The sequence below is a fragment of the Siniperca chuatsi genome, linkage group LG21, assembly GCF_020085105.1.
Source record: "Siniperca chuatsi isolate FFG_IHB_CAS linkage group LG21, ASM2008510v1, whole genome shotgun sequence".
NCBI lineage: Eukaryota > Metazoa > Chordata > Actinopteri > Centrarchiformes > Sinipercidae > Siniperca > Siniperca chuatsi.
The window spans coordinates 23,109,663-23,135,777 of NC_058062.1; the positions used below are offsets into that span (position 1 = coordinate 23,109,663).

The window sequence follows — 26,115 nt, forward strand, 5'->3', positions numbered from 1 at the left end:
ATCATACTGGTAAACATTTTTCTTAACCATCCACCACCTGGACTTCTACACTCTTAATGTGAACGCACTCCTAATATGACAGTCATACTATTTCCTCAAAAGGCACTGAATACTGACATTAGACAAACAAGTTTTGTCTTTAAATTAGCAATAAAATCAAATGGATAAGTCCACTGATATTCTATATTTTTCTTACTGTCAACAAATCCCATTAAATGACCTAAACTAACGATGAATTGATGCTACAAACAAGTGTTGTGTGTGTACCCAAAGCCTGATACTGTATATCTTATTCCTCTGTTGTCCAAAAACTATTAAAAACACATCAATGAGCCACACTGTTGCACTGGGTGACCTCTTCCTTCATTACCATGAACACACACACTGTAGTTTATTTTGACACAATCCTACATACACCATCCTGTTATGCCAAATGTATTATTTATTACATTAAGTTATTACAGGGCTTTGTTGAATACTTGATTCTGATTGGTCAATTACAGCATTCTACGGTCTGTCTGTCTGTTTCTGAAGAGAAGACCGCTGCTATGAAGAACAGACTGTTGCTATGGATGCAGTTCTGATCATAGCCTCTTAATTAACCCCTTCAGGGTGATTCAAGTCCTGCATCACCCTGTTGGGGTTAATTTCGCAATAATGACTGGCTCACTGTACATTATCACTTATGTATTTAGAGCATGTATTAATCCGCAGCTGAAATTAGTCGCCAACAAATGCACTATTTTCTCCTGTTTGAGTAACGTTTGCTAAAAACTACAGTGATCAGCTGTTTTAGGAAGTAAGTGAGCCTTTTTTAAATGAAACCATATATTTGTGAACTGTGAAGATTTATATCTTCAGCAAGAACCAATGGGCTTGGAGCTGAGAGAACGTAATAAAGTACTGAGAGACGAACTAAAACATTGTTGGTTTTTGTCATTTTGTGGGATTTGTTCATAAGAAGACAAATATAGAATAACACACTGAGCAAATTATACTCAGCCCAGGACATACAGTGAAGTGCTCAGTGTCAGCCTAAATGCAATCTGACTATCTTGCTGATCCCCTTGAGGATCTCTTCACTCCAAAGCCTTTAAAAGAAGAAACAGATGAGAACATCTTGAGAAAACAAAACTTTATTGATGGTTACTGATTAGTGGAAGAACCATAGTACATGCACATACAATGACTGGATAGGAAGCCTTGTTTTGAACCACAACACCTACTGGAAGCAGAGCTTGTATAAAGTAGATGCGGGGTCCGACATTCAGCATGGTGAGGACTATGAGTCGTCCAGTTTCTGATCGACGGTCCTCACACACAGCACACAGACGAAGGTTTGAACCAAAGGAGCCAGGATCTTACTGCTGCCTTTTTTATAATGTGATGCATCTGAGAGTTTTTCTTATCAAAAAGGGAGATATGTAACAACACCACTAATTGGGAATAGTTGTAAACAGAACGTGGCACAGGAAGCGGCCTGTAGGCTGGCTTGCAATGCAGCCATAGCAGAACTCCTGCTGCCCATGTAGCGCTTTCAAATACACTACAGATGTATTCCATTAACTTCTATTTACATAATAGATTAGCCTGTTCACAAATCATTTGTTTCTCATATTTACGTAGTATTGTAATATTCAAACAGTTAATTTTCAAAGAGTAAAGGTTCAGTTCTAGAAAATAACAGAAAGAATGTCACATTAAGAATGACATGAGAGGAAAGAGAAAGAATCAGAAAATACAGAACTGATTAAAAAAGTCCTAAAAACTACAGCACTGATATGTCTAGGTTTATGTGAAAGTTACAAGTTGCATGTGCAAAATGGTATAGCTGACCAAAAAAAATGAAGAATATCTACATTGTTATTACATGATTTGAGAGAGAGATAATAAAAATCAGAATATGATTTGATAGAAAATGAGATAGCTTGCCCTAACAACTGATATACTTGTCTAAATCTAAAACATTATACCATTGTGTGTTTCATATAAGAGAACATCTTCACTACACAGTTCAAATATAATACATTGTTGCATTATTATACGTTACCCCCCTTAAATTTTCATTATAAAAGAAAAAACAAGGCAAAACAAAATTAACAAAAAGACAAAATAGACACAGTGGCTTTGTCCACTGTATATGTTTTCTCTCCTGTAATATAAAAGTCATCAGTTATACCAATGAATATATTGGAAGTTTATACAAAAACATCTATGTCTGGATGGCCAACACTACTCAATATGGAAGAGAATTAGTGCCACAAAACATTTAATATTTGAAGACTACAATTAATCTAATTTATCGTATCAAATCATTTTTTTTATTCATGTGGCCCTAATTCTTTTTCATATCACAGCATGTAGACAAAGCAATTAAATTGTTGAACAGTTTAGTTGCCATGGCAATCCTTTTTTTTTCTTATCTCATAATCTATGTAGAATCTTGACTACACACATAAACACACCAGATATGTCCACCAGAACCTTTGGCTTGAAGTTATGTAAGATATAATGACATTATTTAGTCAATAACTCTACAGCCTGAATAATGTGCTGACTGACACCATTCTCTCCCTAAAAAGAAAACTAAACTACACTGAGAGCAGCTGTGATTGCTAATATTTGTAGTCTTGTTATTTTATCTAGAGATCATGACTTAATTACCTTGTTATCTCAATATAACCTATGAAAGAGCAGACATGCCATTAGTAGGGAAACAATTTGTCATAATAACTAGAGAAACATCTTGTTACAACAACAAAGAATCGTTTTTATGAAAATGCATTGCAATCACCAAAGGAAAAAAAATTGGAGACCTCACCTTGTAGTTATGACTATGATGAGCATCTTATAATTACGAGATGAAACCTTGTAATTATGAGTAATTATTGTTAGCCTATCTAATCAATGTAGCCATAAGAACTGATGTTGTAGATTGTTGTGGTAATTGGGTCAGTTAAGAAGGGGCACATGGAGTTTTTGCTTAATGTTAATGGCTATGTTTTGTCATTGAGTTTAATATTTGTGCAGTGAGCTGTTAAAGAGATATCTGTCTATCACCATTAACTTATACACAAATCATTAGATCAGATGCTACATCAGCATTAAGCAATCAGTCAAAACACTATTTGCGATTAGCTGTCTCATCGGACTGCTATAGAAACAGCTTGGATCCAAGTTTACTTGCTGCCAGTTGTTGACAGCAAACACTGCAAAAGTGAGAGCCATAATGTATGTGTCTATAAGACTAGAATGGCACTATACAAGTACAGTCCATTAACCATTTACCATGTAGTTATCATTACTACAGTGTCAGCTCTCAGCCAGCTTTGACTCAAGTTGAACCAACGCAAGTTGAGGGGGAAAGACTGAATGGACAGAATGCAAGTGACTGACAGGGGGCATTAATCAGCACACAAGCTGCCTAAACATGTAGAACTTTAACATGATCAGAAAAAGGCTACTTTGGGCATTATGTAAACATAATATAAGTTTACATCAAAATATAAATACAGCTCATTACGTAAGGCTACATTTTGTGTAAAATATGTGGTCCTACATTTAGACCAAATCAGACATACTAACCATAGCCAAATTTTCAACATCTATTTTCAGGCTCAACAACATGCACGATGGGCCAATCTGATTTGACCCAAAAAAACAATGTCCATTGATACTGAATATTTGGTGATTAATACATATGTTTGAAACAATGATCGGATTTTGTAATTATGAGATAAAAGTCAACTTACAACTTATTCTTTCTTTGTTAATGCAATGCAATGTTGTATGTTACAAAACAAAAACAAGAAAACCTTATGTTGTACCCAATGAAATGGGATACAATACATGCAGTTTTCATTATTATGCAGACGCTACATAGGATCTTGTCTTGGAGAAGAATTGTTATCTTGGTTTGGCAAAATAATTATGAGCATGTGATAGTAAAGTTGCAGTCACAACAAGTTCTCAAAGTAACAAGATTTAAAAAAAGTTGACATCTCACTGTGATGGATGTAAACAAGAGCAATCATGGCTGCTCTCAGCTTCTTTAACATACCCACCCTGCCCTCAAAAGTTCAGAGAATAACTTTTTGTCTATGTCCATGTTTTCCAAGGCTTCTTTACTTCCTCCCAAAACCAAAGGTAAAAAAACTATCATTGCTAAACTGACAGAGGAAGTGCCAAATGAAGCTGAGAGAAGTAAAACAACAACACTTGACTAGCATAGTCACTTTAACACTCACTTACAAAACATAAAAACCCCAGTGTGACTATGACCTATCTTACAGGGTTAGAGTTCTATACAAGCCCTAACAATTTGAATCTGATAAATATTTTCTTTGTGTCCTAATTATTACTCTAGCAGCTCTCTATTATTACCATGGAAAACCCTCTACAGCTGATATTATGTTTAAATCTTTAGAAATTACATTTTCATTACATTTAAATTTACATTTAAATTTAGAAATTAAAAACCCACAATATCAAAATACACAGCACAAAATATTTGAGGTATAAGATGAAAAATATCAGCTGTCATTTTATTCTTCTACTTTTTTTGTACTTCTCTCTTAGGAGATGTTGAAATTATGCACAAACTGCATGTATTTCAATACCCAGGCCTCAGTAACATCTCTCCTCTGATAAGTCGTTCTCTCTGTCTTTCTCATTCGCTCACACACTCGCCCGCACACACACACACACACACTTTCTTTCTGTCCTGTTGGAAGGTTGGAGGTGTTGCTAATAGGGTGCGAAGCGGCTGTAGCCTCCCCGGTATATGCTAGCCTGGAGAGAGGACAACACTAGCTCCACATCATCGGCATGGCTCCGCGTTTTGGCATCTGTCAGTGGGGCGAACGCATTCTGAAACACACACATATGTACACAGACAAACACAATGAAACACACACACACACACACACACACACACACACACACACACACACACAGGCATATACACCCACAAGAGAATGCAAACACACACACACACACACACACACACACACACATATTCATAGAAACACCAAGGTACATGTACACAAAGGCATAGAAAGACACACACACAGAAACCCTCATTAACCCCCCTTAGTCCTGCACAAACTACAACTAGAGTTTCAACATTATGTTACCGTTATTCCAGTGCAAACCCATGGGACATGAAAAGACCAATGACTGGAGCAACCGTCATGCAGCAAGCACAGCGAGGCACTTCATGCCAGGGGTACATGCCAACAGCTATGTGAAAGAAATCCAGTCAATGAAAAAAAGGAAAAGATGAATCAAAGCAATCAAGTCAAAAGGATTTTACCGGGAAAATGTTTTGGATGGATCATGCTGGTTTTCACTGGGTGGAAGTGATGGAGATTCAGAGAGTTGCAGTTTTAAGTAACAGTCAATTTAGATGAAATTCACAGTTGAAAGATAATATTGATAACAGTTTCATCTATTATCTTCATTTATCAGTCTTTTTACCAAGCTTTTTATCAAGGTGAAAAGCTTAATAAAAATACCAGGTCCAGGATAGGAGTTAAGTTCTAACTGGCCAAACATTCACAGTGGTACATGTTTACTCCTACTTTTAGACTTGGGAGTAAGTATTTTATACCATATCATATAGATGATGACTCATATTTCTGCCAATATTTGAGCTCCAGAGGTGTCCTAATTTAATAATTTTGGCAATAATAACCCAGACTTTGATTGCTCTTGGCTTCATGAAGTTGGCTATGTCTCCCTCCATCATTTGATGATAAGGGTGCTTTGATGACTGACAAGGAGAGGCCTTTTGCTAGTACAAGTATCATGTGTCTTAGAGACATATGTCAGCCAAACAGTGTTTACCTGCTTGGGAGTGCAGAGTGTGGGTGCAGGTAAAGAGGAGGGTGGTTCTGGCACACTGGAACAGACTGTTAAGGCTTCACGGCCTCGAGGGTCTGACTCAATGAAACAGCACTTATTGAGAGGGTGCCCAGCTGATGACCCTGTAGACTTGCCTGCACTCTTACACTCACACACAACTTCATATTGAAATCATATTCTTTTCTTTGGTAAGACAGGTCAAGAAACATGACTCATGTATGAAAAATTTTATGATACCAGAGAGGTTGCTAGTTTAGCATTTGTAAGATTAATGGAACTAGATATATACAGTGATGTGGGCTAGACTACTGAGCAGGCCGTGGTATTCAGATGACACTGAGCCTATCAAGCCTGTTGGGCCAGCCACTGTAGCAGTTGCAAAATGAATTAAATGAATTTCACTGCTCAGAAACTGAGCAAACATGAATAAACATGAGCCATTTATCCCGATAGCAACACATTTATTTAATTTTAGTAATTAATAATAAATTAATTATTTAATAATCAAGGTTATTATTAGAATGTCTTATAATTTGTGGAAATGTTTAGGGAAAGTGGAAATTAAGTAAATATATCTCACATTTCTACCCAACGTGCAGTGATTTTTTTAGCCTCACGTGTGACTGAATGGAAATGACAATAGACAATTAAAATGTGTTTATTGTTGAACGACAAAAGACTCTCCTCCTCTCTCTGAATTAAGAATAGCAGAGAAAAATCTTTCTGATATATGAAAAAAGTTGTTTATGGTTATTTTGTTAATCAGACCTACAGTTAACACAGATACACTATTTTTAACTAAGTGGTGAATCAGAAAAGAAATAAAATCTAAAACGTGGGAGTAGTACACTTGAGTTGGTTCTGTTGTTTGTCTGTTCACTTCGGTAGAAAACTGCAGTGATGCGGTGATGCAGTCACTAACAGATTTCTAATAAAGGGGTATGTTTGTCGGGTAAAAGACTTCCACAAAGGCTGCTCTCATGTATCCTTGTTCATGTCTCCTCAGAGATCCCTCCTTGCTTCTCGCTCCTCGATCCTGAGAGCAGAAATAAGGGAATTGGAACATTCTTCATGATGGCAGACTGGAACGATTCCAAACAAGGAGTGATCAAATAAGGGAACTGGGAAAGGTACAGCCTGATACCCACTGCAGGGTACCCACTGCTGTTTTTTAGCAGCGATTCATGGTAGCAGAAGGAATAATAAGTGTTTAAAATTCTTTAACAAGAGTTATAGGTTTATTGTATTAACACAACTGACACTTGACAAACCGTGTTTTATGCAAATCAATTTGTTTTGTTTGCAAACATTCATAACACAGTTTGGTGATTAATTACACAGTAGCTGAGCCTGGATTTCTGTTCAGTTTGGAGGGCGCTGTTTGCGACTAACTAGTAAGTTCCAACAGTCTTTACCTCCAGTCCGCCCAGCTTTCTTACTCACTTCTTTCCTCCCTCGCCTCCCCCCTGAGGCTACACGAGGGATTTAATTATCAAAATGACTAATTATTTCATTACCAGGGAGTGTGGGGTGAGGTGGTATCCACCAAATTAGAAATATAATAACTAACATGGACTGGGCTGCCAAGGCATGAAGACATTCATCACCTTTTACAGGCAGGATTAATGTGTCATTTGGTCTGCCGTTAGCAGTACAGACAAATTCAATTAAGGTTTAAGTGAGGAGATGTCAGTGCTGCAGAAAAGCACAGCGACTGAAGAAGAGAATGGGATGAGGGAGGGGGACAGTATGGAGGAGTGTTGTGGAGTGCATTTGGTGAAATGTTATATATATCTAGCAATGCGAATGTTTATAGTGTATGAACCAAAAAGGTGACATTAGGGAAGGCTTATTCATTGGACACACTTGTTTACATAGGCTGCATGTTTCACACAGTCACAAGTCTTCTCTGCCTTTGTCAAAGACACCCAAATGTCAGGCAAATATTAATTGCTTCTAATTCTTTATTCTAATCTATAATGCTGATTGATGTCATGCTTAGTGAGCTATCTTTTAAAGTGCTTTAAAAATGGCTTTCGAAATTAGTGATGGTCACTATGGATCCCACAGTCCTGCACATAATTAAAGTATAATTTTGTGTGTTCAGTTGTTTTCAAGGAATCCAAAATGGTGAAAACACTTACAGGAGGAGATTATGGGCTCTATTGGCATAATTGGTAAAGGGTAGGTTTGGATTAGTTCAATTCCATCTTAATACAAGGGCATAATTTCCACTGGGGATAGGGAGGGCTTGACAACTTTGTTTTTCCGGTAAGATTTTTATCTACGATTAATGTTCTCCTAAAAAGAGGGTAGAAGTGAAACCAAAGCACAACAGAGCTCTTTGTAGCAAGCATGCAAATAAAACATCTATCAGAAAGTACCAGATAACTATATAGGAAAGTAAAAAGGATTTTAAGTAGGGTTAGTGCATTAACAATACAGAGGTTAGCACATAGCATTTATTTATCTGTTATTTGTTATGGTTTGAAGGTTTTTCATTTCCTGTTTTATTTTGTAGTATACTCCTTCCCTTGTGTGTTTTGTGGTTTTACTTCCTGTCTTTGTTTGCTTTCCTTCCAGTTTTGATTGTCGGCCCATCCTTGATTGTTTGCACCTGTGTCTTGTTGTCTCACCTCCCCTAGGGTATTTAGTCCGGGTCTCGCGCGCATGCCTGACATTTGTGTGTGTTGCTGTTTGGTGCACTTTTAGTTGTACCTGGTTCCTGTGCCCAGTTCCCCGGCATTCTTACCGTGAGCACTGTTTGGATTCTTTGTCTCCCTTGGACCGTGTCTGGATTCTGGATTTTGAACTTTGCCTGCTCCCTATTGGATTTGGTAAGTCTCATTGGACTCTCTTCCTTGTTTCCACCACTGCCAGCCGGTAACCCATATTCTTGTACCTGGACTGGTATCTGCCCATTTGCCTGTTACGTTTTAGTTGCCCGTCTGCCTACCGGTCTGTCCGCCTGTACCTGTCTGGAGCCACATCACCCCAATAAACACTGTAGCCATCTGGCTACTTCACCCTCATACCTCTTCCTGGTCATCTGCATTTGGGTCCACATACCACACATCATACAACAATATTACCATTATGGAAAACAATGTTTACAGATAGATAGATAGATAGATAGATAGATAGATAGATAGATAGATAGATAGATAGATAGATAGATAGATAGATAGATAGATAGATAGATAGATAGATAGATAGATAGATAGATAGATAGATAGATAGATAGATAGATAGATAGATAGATAGATAGATAGATAGATAGATAGATAGATAGATAGATAGATAGATAGATAGATAGATAGATAGATAGATAGATAGATAGATAGATATCCACTTGGGGCTAGTCTGTGCAATGGTTGCTAATTGGTGTGTGGAGGCATGGCTGAACAAACAGGAGTGAGTCCAGTTTGGCCTGTAACTTCCGAATGTACTTTTACATTATGTATGTAGGTAGGTATCTAGGTTCTTAGGGTCTATGGAAATTGGAATTGCACTGCCAAGATTATACGCCAGTTGTACCTATGAAGGTTGCACAACAGTGGTAGTAGTAGATTTAAGGATCTGTTCTAGTTCCAGGGAGACCAGATATGTGTGAGTGATGCATTTTGTTGGGATTTACAATGCTTAAAGGGGCACCAAACTGTGTAGGTGCAATCAATTAGATTTGGCTATCAAGATTATCAAAGACAATCATAAATAATAACTTTAATGAATAATGTCCTCGGGGGGCACCACTCTTAAAGAGAAATGATAGCCAATTAACTGATTTTCATAAAATACACTAAACTATCAATTTGGAACTCTGATTAATAATTAAATTAATAGCTATAACCACAATTACCATTTATAGCTCTTAGGTTGAAGGATTTGGAGTTCAATATAGAAGAGGTTGGCAAATGACTCACCCTTGTCCAACATTAAAGAAACCAGCATAATTATATACAAGCATTTATTAAAAGATAAATAAAGCCAAAACACACAATGTGAAATCCACTCTAAATACACAAGACTACAGAGGGTGGTGTGTTAGTATATGTGTGTTTGTGTGTGTGTGCAGGTCTGGGTGTGCGCCAAAAGGAATGTGTGTGTGTGTTTCGTTGTTCTTCCTCCGTATATCTTGCATGCACAAGCATGAACACACGTACGTGGTCAGAAACAAATGAACATGTGAAGCGGGAGCTTTAAAGTTACTCTCCACCTTGTGGTTTGTGTTTAAGGTCAAATCGAAGTATGTGTGTGTGATCTGTAAACTAACAGTGCCAGTGCTAAGTTAGAAAAGTGGATAGTTAGTTGTATGCAAGACCCTGTGTCTGTGTGAACATCACTAACATCAACTTAGGTTAATTTGGTAGCCACATGCTAACAGATGAAAACACATCACAACAACAAATCTCAATGAAAACACATCAGTAACATCGCATGTACAAAAGTCAGTCCTTTGCTTAGCTATATACACTGTTACTCTATGCTATGCCCAGTTGATACGTTACCTGTCCGTGGGAGGGAAAGAGAGGTGGCTTTGTCGCTGATGTTAGCTGGCAGTCAGTCTGTTGTAGACGAGCCAAGCTGGGAAGAATTGTGGTTCCGTTATGGATGTGTCTATTGCTTTGCAGTGTCCCCTTCTAGAGATTAGAGGCAGCTCGGCATTAACTTGCTTCGTGCTCCAGTTAGCATGTGAAGTTAGCTGGCAGGCTTTGTGTGTGGCAGCCGTTGGCGCTAAACTTTGTTGCAGAAATCTTATGCAGGTCGCTGCGGTAACAGAGTTCGGCTCTACTGCTCAGAGCAGATTACACGGCGATGGTAGCAGACAACCGTGTGCTGGAGGCGATGCCAGGAGAAAAGAGAGGCTTGCTTATTCTCGGTTAGCGGCGAGCTAACCAGAAATCTTAAGACAAAGGCAGACGCCTGCTTTGCGGCCTAATCCTTTATCCTGTCATCAGGGGATCTGTGCCGAGCAGACCACACTGAGGTTTAGCGAACCATCAGGTCCGTGCGTAGAGTGAGGAGGAAAGAGAGGAGTTCAGTTAGGTGTCTGCTGATGAGCAGTCCACACTGAGGGAGAAAGCCACAGGTGCTGCTCTCAGGATTTTGGAATGCAGAGTTCAAATGCTCTCTGGATTTTGCAATATAAAAGAGCATGCAGTCCCCTAATGAAATTTCAATGAAAAAATCAGACAAATGAATTAATTCATCTGGGGAGTCCCAACAATCTTTACACAGAAACCTAACCAAGGTGGCAGCTGGCTGGAAGAAGATCGCCAAGGTGCTCAAGGTAAATGACAATCACTAATAACGACTTGCTGTTGGCTATATTGTATGTCATTTCCAGCAAAGAAACATTGAAATATCACAGTATAAAACGTGTTTTCTTTTTAAAAAGTAAATAGCAAGTAGCACCCATTTTTACTTACACCTCCAGTCTGATCTTGAGTGCACAGCTGATAGGTACGTGGTTGATTTACATGACAACAGATGCATATTTAACGGATTCAGCGATTGTTGGACGCTTGCATTCAGTTAGGACACAGTGTTACATAATTTAATTTTTCCATGAACCATTTGCCCTAATAAATAATTTCCACTGTTCAAAAGACACTATAGTCATATTCTGGGTTATTCAATAGTAAATTCACAATCGGAATATCAATAAATACAGATGCAAATAATGAATAAATAACATAAAGGTATTCTGCCTTTAGAATTGATTCCTGTGTGTGTCAGGACACATTACACAGTATAAATACAGAATGCAGGTTGTTATTCATGTGCAGGTGTTTGTTTAACAGGTAAAACAGGCTACAGAGAGAAAACACTGCCGCTCTGGCAGTGATAACTGTGTGCCATTTATTAGTATTAGCACAGTGCACATGTGTGCAGACACACACTCCATCAAAAGTCTCTACAGCTGTTAAAGCTGACTGACAGCTGATCCAGCTGTGATCAGGTGCCGCAGCCATCTGAAACAGACGTCGCTTCACGTGACGCTTCAGAGGAAAGGACGTCTCATTTCTCTTAAAACACTTTTCCTCATTTCCTCGCGTCTCTTCCATGCATCTCCCATGGGAGGGACTAAGACGCAAGGAAAAGACGCAAGTGAAGGAAACGTGGATGCAATTAAGAGACTTGGGATGCACCCATTGTGTCTTGCATTTACTCTGTGCCTTGATGTGTGTGCCTTTCTCTCACTCTCTTTCTTTACTAACCTACACGCCTTGCGCGCATCCACACACATGCACATCTCAAACCCACAGATAGCGTGGTAGCCTAACTCAGTTGTGCTCCACGCCATCTTGGTGAGGATAAGTAGAACACATCCTCCATTTTGGTTCTTTCCCCTTTGTTTGAGTTTCGCAGGTCTGCCCGCCATTATCAATCATCGTGTGACGAGCCACCCATGTGGTCACGTCTGCCACCTTCCTTGCTTCCCCCCTCTATTGTCCCCCCCCACACACAGCTCTGCATCACATGCTTGCTGATTGTTGTATCTTTTTGTATTTAGAGTAGATAATAGTAGTTTATTGGCTGAAGTTTATCGATTGATTGGTGATAAAGTTAACCTATTGTACCTTTTTTTTAAAGAGAAGTTGCCAGTGGTTATTTGTGTATGTGTTTAATAAAAGCTGGTTGTGATGGTCAGCGCTGGGATTCATCCTTCACTGTTCACCTGATTAATGTAAAATAATATTATTAAATAGTAGCATTTCTAAGTGGATAAACCCTTTTTTGAGACTGTTTTCACGTTTTGGTTATTGGTCCCTGATCCCAGGGTAGTGCCCCGTAATTATTAATCCTTAGTAATAATTTTAGTGATAATAATTTTATTAATTTAAATAAATCTTTGATATTTGCTAATAACCAAACCTGGCCTACCAGATTCCTAACACAACGTGTTGCATCCTGGTGTTCTGTTGTCATTTTGGATCTAGCTATAGAGTCTTGATGATTTTGCACTCATTATCTTGGCTTTTAGGTCTTTCTGCTCAGATCTTTTGCCTTGTCTGACATGTTATCCAACCTCTCTGGTTCCTCTGCTTAAAGCCCATGACTTTGGTGGCTGCCTCAACATAAGTTGTTTTAAGTGAGTCCCACTGGGTGTTTATGTCATGGCTCTCATTTTCTAGTGAGTCAGCAAGCATTCAGTAATGGCTTTTCAATGCCAGGACAAACTGATTACAGGTAGGAGGAGACGAAATATCCAGGTGTCTGCTCTCTGTGTAATTACACAGAAATAGACATGACAGCTAAGAACAAGGACAATAAAGCTGAACAAATATAAGTAAATAACAGACTTATCTACATGAGTTTGTAAAAATAGGTGTATACATAACATATACTGTGTGTGTGTGTGTGTGTGTGTATATATATATATATATATATATATATATATATATATATATATATATATATATATATATATATATATATATATATATATATATATATATATATATATATATATATATATATATATATATATATATATATCAAGTTGTGATGAGATTGAGATATCAAGGCAACCCCGACGCCAACTACAACGGCTAAGTGAAGTACCACCCGAAAGTCTCCTAGAAGATGTGAATGCAGCATTGAGAGCGATCCCTACCACAACCATCACTGAAACCAATGAGCTGATATACGCCTCAGCAGCAGTGATCCTAGAGATGCTTGGCTACAAGAGCAACCATGGGAGCCATGAGAGACAATACCCACCATGAAAACGAAGGTTGGAGGCAAAAATCAAGGAGGCCCGGAGAGAAGTGAGCCAACTGACAGAGGCTGAGAGAGGTGCAATGAGAAAGCAAGTACCCAAGAAGTACAACCAGATGCCCATACCTGAAGCACTCGAAACTGCCAAACAAAGGCTCCAAGCCTTGGCCAGCCGCCTAAAGAGATACACGAGAGATAATGAAGCCAGACGAATAAACCGGCTGTTCGCAACCCAACCTGCGAAAGTGTACGTTCAATGGCAGGGTAACAGCAGAGCAGACCCACCAAGGCTGGAAACGGAGCAGTACTGGAAAAGTATATGGGAAAAGGAGGCATCACACAACAGCGATGCACAGTGGCTGGCGGCCCTGAGAAAGGACCACAGCAACCTCCCTGAACAGAATCCAGTCACCATCACAGCCGCAGACATCCAAGAAAGAGTCTCAGGTATGAAGAACTGGACAGCACCGGGCCCTGACAGAATCCACACCTACTGGCTAAAGAAGCTCACTGTACTCCATGAGCGCCTAGCAGCACAAATGAACCAGCTGCTAAGAGATGGGACGCACCCTGAATGGCTTACCGAAGGGCGCACAATCCTGATCCTGAAGGATCCCGCAAAGGGTACAGTCCCATCCAACTATCGGCCAATAACCTGTCTCTCCACAACATGGAAGCTCATGTCAGGCATCATCGTGGCTAAGATAAGTGGACACATGGATCAATACATGAGCAAAGCACAGAAGGGCATTGGCAGAGGGAGCAGAGGAGCCAAACACCAACTACTGGTTGACAGAACAGTCACCCAAGACTGCAGAGCCCGACACACCAACCTGTGCACTGCCTGGATTGATTACAAGAAAGCATATCTCAATGCCGCACACATGGATCACTGAATGCTTAGAGATGTACAACATCAACAGGACTCTAAGAGACTTCATTGCAACCTCGATGAGGCTGTGGAAAACCACCCTTGAGGCCAATGGCAAGCCACTTGCACAAGTATCCATCAAATGTGGCATATACCAAGGAGATGCTCTGTCCCCACTGCTGTTCTGCATAGGTCTGAACCCCCTCAGCCAAATAATCAACAAGACTGGCTATGGATACCGACTCAGGAACGGGGCCACCATCAGTCACCTCCTCTACATGGATGACATCAAGCTATACGCTAAGAGCGAGCGGGACATCGACTCACTGATCCACACCACCAGGATCTACAGCTCTGACATTGGGATGTCATTCGGGCTTGAGAAGTGTAGTCGAATGGTGACAAAGAGAGGAAAGGTAGTCCACACAGAAGGGGTCTCACTCCCAGAAGGAACAATAGCAGACATTGAGGATGGTTACAAGTACCTTGGAATACCACAGGCAAATGGCAACCTCTAAGAGGCAACAAGGAAGACGGCAACGGCCAAATACCTCCGAGTAAGGCAAGTCCTAAGAAGTCAGCTCAATGGCAAGAACAAGGCCCAGGCAATAAACAGCTACGCCCTTCCAGTGATCAGATACCCTGCGGGAATAATAAGGTGGCCAAAGGAAGAGATACAGACCACAGACGTTAAGACGCGAAAGCTCCTCACCATGCATGGAGGGTTCCATCCCAAATCCAGCACCCTGAGACTGTACGCTAGCCGTAAGGAAGGCGGCCGTGGACTAGTGAGTGTGAGAGCCACTATCCACGATGAAACATCCAAGATCCACAAGTACATCCAAGATAAGGCCCCAACAGATGACGTGCTTAGGGAATGTCTCAGGCAATGGGGAACAGAGGAAGACGTGCTGGAGGAAGGACCATCATGGGAGGACAAACCCCTACACGGGATGTACCACCGGAACATAACTGAAGTGGCTGATATCAAGAAATCCTACCAATGGCTAGAGCGGGCCGGATTGAAGGACAGCACAGAGGCACTCATCATGGCTGCACAGGAGCAGGCCCTGAGCACCAGAGCAATAGAGGCCCAGATCTACCACACCAGACAAGAACCAAGGTGTAGGCTGTGCAAAGAGGCCCCTGAGACAATCCAGCACATAACTGCAGGGTGTAAGATGCTGGCAGGAAAAGCATACATGGAGCGCCATAACCAAGTAGCTGGCATAGTGTACAAGAACATCTGCACTGAGTATGGACTGGAAACCCCGAGGTCAAAGTGGGAAACACCTCCAAAGGTGGTAGAGAATGACCGAGCCAAGATCCTGTGGGACTTCCAGATCCAGACTGACAGAATGGTAATGGCGAACCAGCCTGACATTGTGGTGGTTGACAAACAGCGGAAAGCCGTTGGTTGACGTGGCGATACCAAGCGATGGCAACATCAGGAAAAGGAACATGAGAAACTAGAGAAGTACCAGGGGCTCAGAGAAGAGCTGGAGAAGGCCTGGAAGGTGAAGGCAACAGTGGTACCCGTGGTCATCGGAGCACTCGGGGCAATGACCCCCAAACTGGAGGAGTGGCTACAGCAGATCCCTGGAAGAACACCAGACATCTCGGTCCAGAAGAGTGCAGTACTGGGAACAGCAAAGATACTGCGCAGAACCCTCAAGCTCCCAGGCCTCTGGTAGAGGACCCGAGCTCGAAGGACGAGACCACCCGCGGAGGGTGAAGGACAAAGTTTTTTATATATATATATATATATCTCATAAAAAAGCACCAATGACCAACATAAATATCTATCTATCTAGTTTCTGTAAGTTGTAAACAATACAAATAGTGCAAAGAAAGAAATATATATTGAATGGATATACATGTGTGGATAGTTATGTACAGTATATACAGCATGTGGTATTTAGTATTTATATTGACAGTGACAGTGAGATACATGTTAAAAACGGTGTGCATTTTAAACTGTAAGAATATAATCTATAATAGGACCAAATTGACTCTCGAGATGTTTAAGTCCTGAATGGAGGGAAGTTGGCACCGGTGATGTTTTCTGCTGTCCTGACTGTCCGTTGTAGTCTGTTCCTGTCCTGTTTGGTGGCCAATCCATACCAGACAGTGACTGATGTACAGAGAACATCAGCAACCCCTGAGGCAAGTTGAACTTCTTGAGCTGGCACAAAGTATATCCTCTGCTGGACCTTTTTTGATGAAGTCTATGTTGCACACCCACTTCAGGTCCTGGGAGATTGTGAATCCCAGAAACCTGAAGGCTTCAACAGCAGACACAGTGCTGTTGTCTGCTGAAATTAGCTGATTGTCGGCTCTGTATTTCAGAGGGACTGATGCAGATTCCATCCTGGTCATGGACCAGTGGACCAGCTGTTTACTTGCTGGGATATTGGAGGTGAGTTTGCCTAGTCCAGTTTACCTGTGCTTTGTAGCCTGTCCCCAGAGTGTCGTGTGGAGAGTTCTTTGGGAGTATGGGGTGCCAGGACCATTGCTACGTGCCATCTGGGCCTTGTATAACCAAAGTGAGATCTGTGTCCATATTCTCAGACTCAAAGTCATGCATGTTCCTGTCACTGCCAGGGTTGTACCTTGTTCGATTCTGTTTGATTTTCATAGGCAGAATGGATGGACACTGTCCAATATGATGAACTCAGGATTGGATCTCAAGACACATTCCTTTAGCTCTTAAAATATGTTACCCTGGCATCTGATAGGGCTACCTTTACTGGGATCATATATATTTTTCTGCTGTTTTAATGTTTTAATATAAATATGGCCACCAAAACTCAGTTATTAGTAAATTATCAGGATTATGTTGCAAATGCCCTACTCAACACCAAATGCGAGAATTGGTCAGTTAGCCTTCATTATTCTAACTCCGCTCAAGCCTGTGCACCAAGTACAGCTCTAAACAATATAAATACAAGCAAGTGATATGCACTATAAAAGAGGAACTCAATTTTAAGATGTATTTTAGAGACACATTTTTGGAGATAAAAAAAGATACTTTGCAAACGAGAAGTGGGATGATGCATGATGTGAAGAGGACCAGGAATGGAGAACAGAAATGTGTGGTAGGCACGATAGTCTTACCATGGCACCAACGCTGTATGTGGCTGCTGGAGTGAGCGTGTGGTTGTAGGGGTCGGCAGCATATACTCGTCCGTAACTGTAGAAACACAAGAAATAACAGGATGTTTAAATCAAATTGGTTCTTTTTTGATTTACTTCAGAATCAGCTTTATTGGCTAAGTATGTGTGCACATACAGGGAATTTGACTCTGGTTTTTCATTGCTCACAATGTACTTACACAGAAATAGACATACAGCTAAGAACAGGGACAACAAAGATGAACAAAGGAAAACATAAACATTTAATTATGTACATACAAGTTGGAGAATAAATATATATATATATATTTATAAAAAGCAAAAATGATCAACAACATACAATGTCTACATACAAGTCAAACAGTTTCTGTAAGAGCACAATGGTGCAGAGTGCAAAGAGTGCTGGAGTACATATTGAATGATTAATGTAACAGGTTACTTTATATGCATGAAGTAGGCGGATATGACAGTGTATGCATGTATACATATCAATATACAGTACATACAGCATAGTTAGATTTATATTTGATAATGATGAAATGTACATATTAAATAATAATGATTTGCAGGTACAGTGGATGTTTGGTGTTACAGGGTTATTACAAGGGGATTGTTTTCTGACACTATATTAACTTTTCATCAGAGTGATGTATTATGGAAAGAAACTTCTTGCGTCTGGTTGTTTTGGCGTATAGTGCTCTGTAGCGCCTACCAGAGGGGAGAAGTTGGAAAAGGTCGGGTCTGCAGTGATGTTTCCTGACCATTTCCTGACTCTGGAGATGTCGAAGTCCTAAATGGAGAGTAGGTTAGCACCGGAGATGTTTTTTACAGTCTGTTGTAGTCTGTTCCTGTCCTGTTTGGTGGCCGATCCAAACCAGACAGTGATTGATGTACAGAGATAGACTGGATGATAGAGGTATAGAACTGGATCAGCAGCTCCTGAGGCAGATTGAACTTTCTGAGCTGGCATAGGAATTACATCATCTGCTTGGCCTTTTTAACGATTGTGTCTCTGTTGGATGCCCATTTTAGGTCCTGGGTGATTGTGAATATCAGAAACCTGAAGGTTTCCACAGCAAACACAGTGCTGTTAAGTATGGTGATGAGGGGCAGTGTTGCGCCTTCTGAAGTACTCCATCATCTCCACAGTTTTGAGCGTTCAGCTCCAGGTTGTTTTGACTGCACCAGAGGGCTAGATGTTCACCCTCCTGTCTGTATGCACACTCATCACCATCCCAGATGAGGCAGATGACGCAGTTCGAAATCCTCGCTGTCACGGTTTAACCAGTGCTCTGGCATGTTTCCCCTACCGGTGTCTAGAGCTGCTGCTCCTCCAATTTAAAATCTCTGGGAGAGCTGAAAACTGAACAAATAAAGGCCTCAGTGAACTAAAGTCTTAGCCAAGATACTGTAGGGATTGTAACACTTTATAAGACTGACATGACACTATCATAAACATGACATGACACCTGTAATGAACATGAAGGAGTCTGTTTGAAGGTATATGGCGGTCAATTATGTCACTTTTAATGCAAAGTTGACATTGTTTGAGACATTAACCAAGACAAAAATGTCTGTCATGACAACTTGACATTAACCAAGGAAACATAACCTGTCATAAACATGCCATAGCAGGCCTAATTATCAAACTTAAAGAAACTATTTAGCTTTATGTGTTAACATTACATTATACTGTTGTATATGCTTGGTTTTAACAACTACTGTCAAATGCCATTATAATTATTATTAGGAAACATTCCATAAACTTTCATTGTTATGCGGATGATACCCAATTATATTTATCGATCAAGCCAGATGAAACTAACCAGTTAGCTAAACTTCAAGCATGCCTTGAGGACATAAAAACCTGGATGACCTGCAATTTTCTGATGTTAAACTCTGACAAAACTGAAGTTATTGTATTTGGCCCCAAACACCTCCAAGTCACGGTAAAGATATGGTTACACTAGATGGCATTGCCCTGGTCTTCAGCACCACCGTAAGGAACCTCGGCGTTATCTTTGATCAGGATTTATCCTTTAACTCCCACATGAAACAAACTTCAAGGGCTGCCTTTTTTCACCTACGCAACATTGCAAAAATCAGGTACAGCTTGTCTTAAAATGATGCAGAAAAACTAGTCAATGCATTTGTTACTTCTAGGTTGGACTACTGCAATTCCTTATTATCAGGCTCTCCAAATAAGTCCCTTAAGAGTCTCCAGGAGATCCAGAATGCTGCGGCATGTGTACTGACAAGAACTAGGAAAAGAGATCATATTTCTCCAATATTAGCGTCTCTGCACTGGCTCCCTGTAAAATCCAGAATAGAATTTAAAATTCTTCTCCTCACCTACAAAGCTCTTAATGGTCAGGCACCATCGTATCTTAAAGATCTCATAATACCATATTACCCGACTAGAACACTGCGCTCCCAGAATGCAGGGTTACTAGAGTCTCCAAAAGTAGAATGGGAGCCAGAGCCTTCAGTTATCAAGCTCCTCTTCTGTGGAATCAGATCCCAATTTGGGTTCAGAAGGCAGGCACCATCTCCACATTTAAGAGTAAGCTTAAGACTTTCCTCTTTGATAAAGCTTATAGTTAGGGCTGGCTTGGGTGAGTCCTGAAACATCCCTTAGTTATGCTGCTATAGGCCTAGACTGCCGGGAAACTTCCCATGATGCACCTCCTTCCTCTCTCCTTCTCTCCCTCTCCGTCTGTATGCATTTTTATCCCTTTATTGCATATTACTAACTCGACATCTTCTCTCTCCCCTAGTTTTGTACTTTCTCGTTTCTCTCCTCTCTCCTTCTGTCGCTTTCAGCAGGTATTTCTACCTCGGGCGCTGCAGAGACTGGATCTGTGGTTGTGGGACACCTGCTGCTCCTGTGTTCCTGCTCGACAACTGCTACTACAGTTGTTATTAGCTCTGTTACTATTATTGTCATTATTATTCCTATGACTATGACTATTATGATTCCTATGTCATTCCTATTATTATTGTTAACATATTAATATTACCATTACATTATTACTATTTTAAAATTCTAGGTGGTATTTGTATTGTGCTTACCTCTCCCCTCCCCCCTTCCCTTTTGAGTGTCATAATTTATAAGATATATAAATGTAATCAATTATTATTATTAATATAACCGCTAACTGCTGCAAATTGTTACTGTTGGCTGCTGTTAGCTAATTAGCACGGTTAGACCAGTGCAGCTAGCCATGCTATTAACTAGCTGACTCAGCCCTGGGATCCGATGAGGCAAACCCGGCTAGAAAACCACTTCAGTACTGTATTCCCTGTCAAACTGGCCACTGTTGGTCTCTGAGGTTCGTCCCGATCATAGACTGGTCCTGATGGTCCGGCCGTGTTCACTAGAAGCTAGATGCTGATGCTAGCTGCATGGTGGGTGGACACACATTCAGTGCTATTGGCTAAACACCAATCAATATCTGCAAAAAATCCCTCCCTGGCTTCCTGTTTTTACAGGAAACACACACCTCCGAGACTGACGGCAGACCATCATCATTGCTCAAACATAGACCCACATAATGCTGTACCAGAATCAAAGACATGCCAAAGAAGTAGGCAGATGTGTTACTACCATACAGCATGTTGGCCTATGCCTGACTAACATTAAAAGCATAGACCAATAATCTAAATTTGTCAGCTGTTTTTCGTACCTTGAAAATAGTGTAATAGAAAAAATAAATCAACATCCCACATCATCTCATTCAACATTCCACATTGTAGCTCCTGTAGAATATGAATAGTGTATGAAAACGAGCATACACTATAATGAGGATGCGAGCAACTGCAGCGATGGGAGTTGGGAGAAGGAAGGCAGATGAGACAACTAACGTCAAGGTTAAGAAATGGTATGGTCCACTTTAGAGGTGTCTGAAATTGTATTATATGATTCTTCCAGCTGAAATAATTTTGAACGCATTGCTGGAAATGCAGAAATCTGAAATTAATGACTTATTTTGAAATTCTGGTCTTGTCTGTGGCCCTCCAGTAAGCTCCTGTTACCATCTAGTTTCTTTTATTTAGAAAATCCAACTTCCTGTTAAGATACTGTTACTGTCTGGGACTTTTATTTTGAAAAACTAGGTCCATCCTTAGTTTCTTGTCGAGATACGGTAACTCTATGGGGCTTTTATTTTGACAAAGTAGGTCCATCCATGGTTTCCTGTTAACATATAGTGACTGTTGGGAACTTTTTTTTTTTTAAAGATTTGCCTAATCCTGAGCTTCCTGTTAGGATAGAGTTACTGTCGGCTTTTATTTTGAAAAAAAACAACCATCCATGTCCTGAGTTCTTAGTTAAGATAGAGTTACTTCCGGGATCTTTTATTTTGGAAAACTAGGTCCATCCCTAGTTTCCTGTTAACATACAGACAATTTGGGGCTTTTATTTTGAAAACCCTGGTTCATCCTGACTTTCCTGTTATGATAAGGTTACCATCTTGGGCTTATATTTTGTGTTTGTGTGTATGTAGGGCAGGTGGATAGTGCCACGGAGAATGAAACAGATGAGATGCTTACATCCCTTCATGACAACATCGGGGATGATGTCATCAGCCCATTGTGGAGTTTAATAAAAGTGTAAACGTTGTGTTTCAATCAACAAAGTTCTGTATTTCAAAACAGTTGTTTCTGAAAGTGAGCTCATGTTTACGTCAGTTACAAGCTGATGACTTAGGTTTAGGTATTTTATCCAGTAGAATATCAAAATCTTGTTCAAAGCTTGTAGGTGTTTTCATTGGATTTTAGTCTCACAGAAATTATTGACATCATGCTGTGGTAGGCGACTAGCATGTCTGGTTGATTATGACACTTTTTATGAAACATTTTCAATGTGGGGATAGCTTATTATTCACCCTCCATAGTTTGTATTTATTACAAGCAGGTATATTGCTCAAATCTAGTATCATATCTATCATGGTTATTTTTTGCTGAGGACTCACACGTCAGTTTCCAGCTGTGTAGAATGCAGGTCAACAGTTTAGAATGCATATGGAGTCACTGTCTTCATAACTGCAAATGTGCTTACTATTAAGACTAGAAGAACCTATAAAACAATGCTTCTGTTGAGCCAAGCTATGAATTGACAACGCAGTACGCCACTCTCTCTTAAAAGTCAATCTAGCTCACCCAGCAGTCGATGTCTCTCTCCCTGCAATCATCTTAAATCAATCCACAGCAAAAAAAATAAACAAGATAAAACATGAGATGCTACTTTTGCTAAAAAGAAAGTTGGAAAAGAGGCTATGAAGAGCCCTGGTAACCGGATGTCTCCCTCATAAAACAGCAGAATATCAAGTTATAACTGATCAGTCTGATGTGTGTAGAGGTCTGTATAATTATACTGTAGCAGCCTGATGTTGTTTTCAGGCAATTTAATGAAGGTAAACACAGTGAACGGCTGTGCGTAACGGCACTGGTTTCTGGCATGGTAGTTCTCAGAGGCTGCGGATTTATCAACATATCAGTCCTGCTGCCTTCAGGTGCTGCAGGATTTCATGAACTGAAGGAGAAGATTTTCTTACAGTATAAAGCAGCTGTGGACAGTAGAGCTGAAACGATTCCTCGAGTAACTCGAATACAAAAAATCATCAAGGCAATTTGTTTAGTCCATTTAACTACACACGGCGCACTGTGTTTCCCCATGGATCATTATTACTGACGCACAACCCGCTAAACTGTGGACATGTGACAAACACAGAAGATGGTGCATAATGAAAAATGGAGGAACGGGGAGAAAAGAGCAAGGGGCAAGGAGAAGATTCAGGCCAAAGAAAACGGCAAAGTTTGGGAAAATTTCAAACTAAAACAGAAATAAAACTACGTACAGTGTGTTTACTGTAAGTACCACAACCATACGAGTTTGATGCTTCAGCATCTCCGAAAACACCCAGTCCACGCATCAAGTCCACGGAGCGAAGTCGATACAAGGTAACATTAGCGTTCACATTTAGCCTAAATCCATATGATTGCTAGTTGAGATGAAGACCCGTAAAAATGTATGTTGATTATGGGTATATGCAGTGACTGTTTAAGACCGAAAATCAATATGGTGGCTAGTTATGATGTCCTTAAGTTAACTAAGTTTTGTGAAAGCCTGAGCGTCATTCATGTTAATAGTCTCTCTGTCTCTCTCTCTCTCTCTCTCTCTCTCTCTCTCTCACACTCACACACACACACACACACACACACACACACACACACCTACTCCTCTCTTTGATGGATAAAAATACTCAGGTAAATACAGTAAAAGTTCATAAGACACTTCCATCAAAATACTGTTTAAACCAAAGTTGTGCAGGTTTCATTAGAAATATTGTCTCACCTCCCTCCCCCTGATCTTACTCTTCCTCTCTGTTCTCCATGCTGTTCCATTTTTCCCCAAACACGGTAGAGGTCACCTGAGGCCTCTTTTATACTCTGAGATATGATTGGAGTGTTTTGCAAATGCAGTTTGAACAGGTAAAACGTGAGTGAGACCAGTTGGTATTTAGGTTGTGGCTTTATCAGGGCCAGTCTTTTCCAGATGAACAAAGTATGCAAAATGATGTGATTTGTCCTTAGACTTTTGCAAAAATGTGATTTAAAATTTCTATTTGAGTGAAAAGAATGGGTTTGTGCTTTTAGCAGTCTGGAGTCTTGTTGATGCAGGAGCTTTGAGTTTTCAGACGTGTGTACATAGTTCCACTTTTTGTGTGTACGTAATGGGGAATAACTGTGAATATCACTAATAATTTCTATCAGATCAGAATCAGAATCAGAAATATTTTATTGATCCCTGAGGGGAAACTCTTTGTTACAGCTGCTCACTATCATGTCAGTGCACACAGGAATAGAAGTTCTAAGCAAATCAAAATATAAAACACTATAATACAGGTAAGATAAATTAAGTACAAAGTGGATATAAGTATAAAATTAAAATAAGTGTAAAGTACAAAGTGGATTTGCCGGTTGATGATAAGTATGTACGGTATAATAATACAATGTAATAATATAAGTAATAAGTAATAGTGCAATGTACTGTCAAGTTAAGTGTAGCTTATTAAGATGATTATGAGATGGTAGATATTGCACAGCAGTAATAGAAGTGTGAATAAATATCAATTAATATTGAATTTTATAATGAAAAGAGTATATTGCACAGCAGTATTAAACAGAGAATAATGCACAATTATTTCAAGTATTGCAGTGATGTTAATGGTCCAATGTCCAGTTTAATGACTTAAGGTCATATAGACTGAAACTTAGAGGGAGGAGTTAAAGAGTTTGATGGCCACAGGCAGGAATGACTTCCTGTGGCGCTCTGTGGTGCTTTTTGGGGGGATGAGTCTTTTGCTGAAGGTACTCCTTTCTTTTACCAGCATGTCATGGAGTGGGTGGGGCTGACACTGTCCAAGATGGCATGTAGTTTGGCCAGCATCCTCCTCTCTGACACCACCAACAGAGAGTCCAGCTCCACCCCCACAATGTCACTGGCCTTACGGATCAGTTTGTTGAGTCTGTTGGCGTCCGCTACCCTCAACATGCTGCCCCAGCATGCAACAGCATACAGGATAACACTGGCACCACAGACTCATAAAACATCCTCAGCATTGTCCGGCAGATGTTGAAGGACCTCAGCCTCCTCAGAAAATAGAGGCAGCTCTGGCCCTTTTCTGTAAAGAGCTTGAGTGTTCTTAGCCCAGTCCAGTTTATTGTCAGTTTATTTCACCTCTTTTTCAGTAAATCAGTCGTATGGACAGCTTCATGTGGACAGCTGTATCCTGTTCAACTGAGCAAGCAACTGAGTTTACAGACAGCATTTTGAACATGATTGTCACAGACATGTGCCCACTGTCCATGGTGGAGGATGAGGGCTTTCAGAAGATGATTTCCACTTTCAATCCCAGGTACACACTTCCTTCAATAACCTACTTCATAAAAATTATGGAGAAAAAATATGAAGAAATTAAATGCAAGTTGAAGAAAACCCTTAAGGAGACTTACAGCACTGCACTCACAGCTGACATTTGGAGTGTTGCTAGAAGCGTGTCTGGGGATGACGTGTCACTTTCTTGGGGAGGATTGGCATTGTCCCACAGCTTGACAACAATGCTCCTTGAAGAAAGACACACAGCTGCAAATATTGCAGAGTGGCTTGAATACGTTATTGCCATATTCGACATTCCACTAGAGAAAATAAAAGCTGTTGTCCATGACAATGGTGCTAATGTCATAGCAGCAGTGAAGATTTTGGCAGAAAAGCATGGATGGGCATCAGTGCCATGTGCAGGTCACGCCCGGAACTTGGTTGTGCAAAGTGAACCACCAAGCTATTTCCAAGTGTGTGGCTGCTGCAAAATGCCTTGTTGAACATTATAAGAAGAGCAATCTGGCATGCACCAGGCTAAAGGATAAGTAGCAGCAAATGGGCACACCGCAACACATGTTGGTGCAAAATGTAGGTACTCACTGGAACAACACTTATCAAATGCTGTCCAGGCTGCTGG

The 26,115-nt window shown here is 40.3% G+C and overlaps 1 protein-coding gene across 11 annotated transcripts in view; it reads right to left on the reverse strand.

Annotated features, from left to right (window-relative positions):
* Positions 1-1,120: 1,120 nt before the first annotated feature.
* Positions 1,121-26,115, reverse strand: part of rbfox1 (RNA binding fox-1 homolog 1) — a 267,586-nt gene continuing 242,591 nt past the window's right edge. For 7 of the 11 annotated variants that reach the window (XM_044182189.1, XM_044182179.1, XM_044182182.1 and 4 more), the window contains 2 exons: positions 17,579-17,654; positions 1,121-4,869 (listed from right to left, as the gene is read on the reverse strand). In XM_044182189.1, coding sequence (XP_044038124.1) covers positions 4,747-4,869; positions 17,579-17,654 — 199 coding nt within the window. In that variant the 3' untranslated portion in view covers positions 1,121-4,746. Of the gene's footprint in view, positions 4,870-4,935; positions 6,902-17,578; positions 17,655-26,115 lie in introns of those variants that run through there. The other 4 variants (XM_044182183.1, XM_044182180.1, XM_044182188.1 and 1 more) reach the window with 3 other exon arrangements.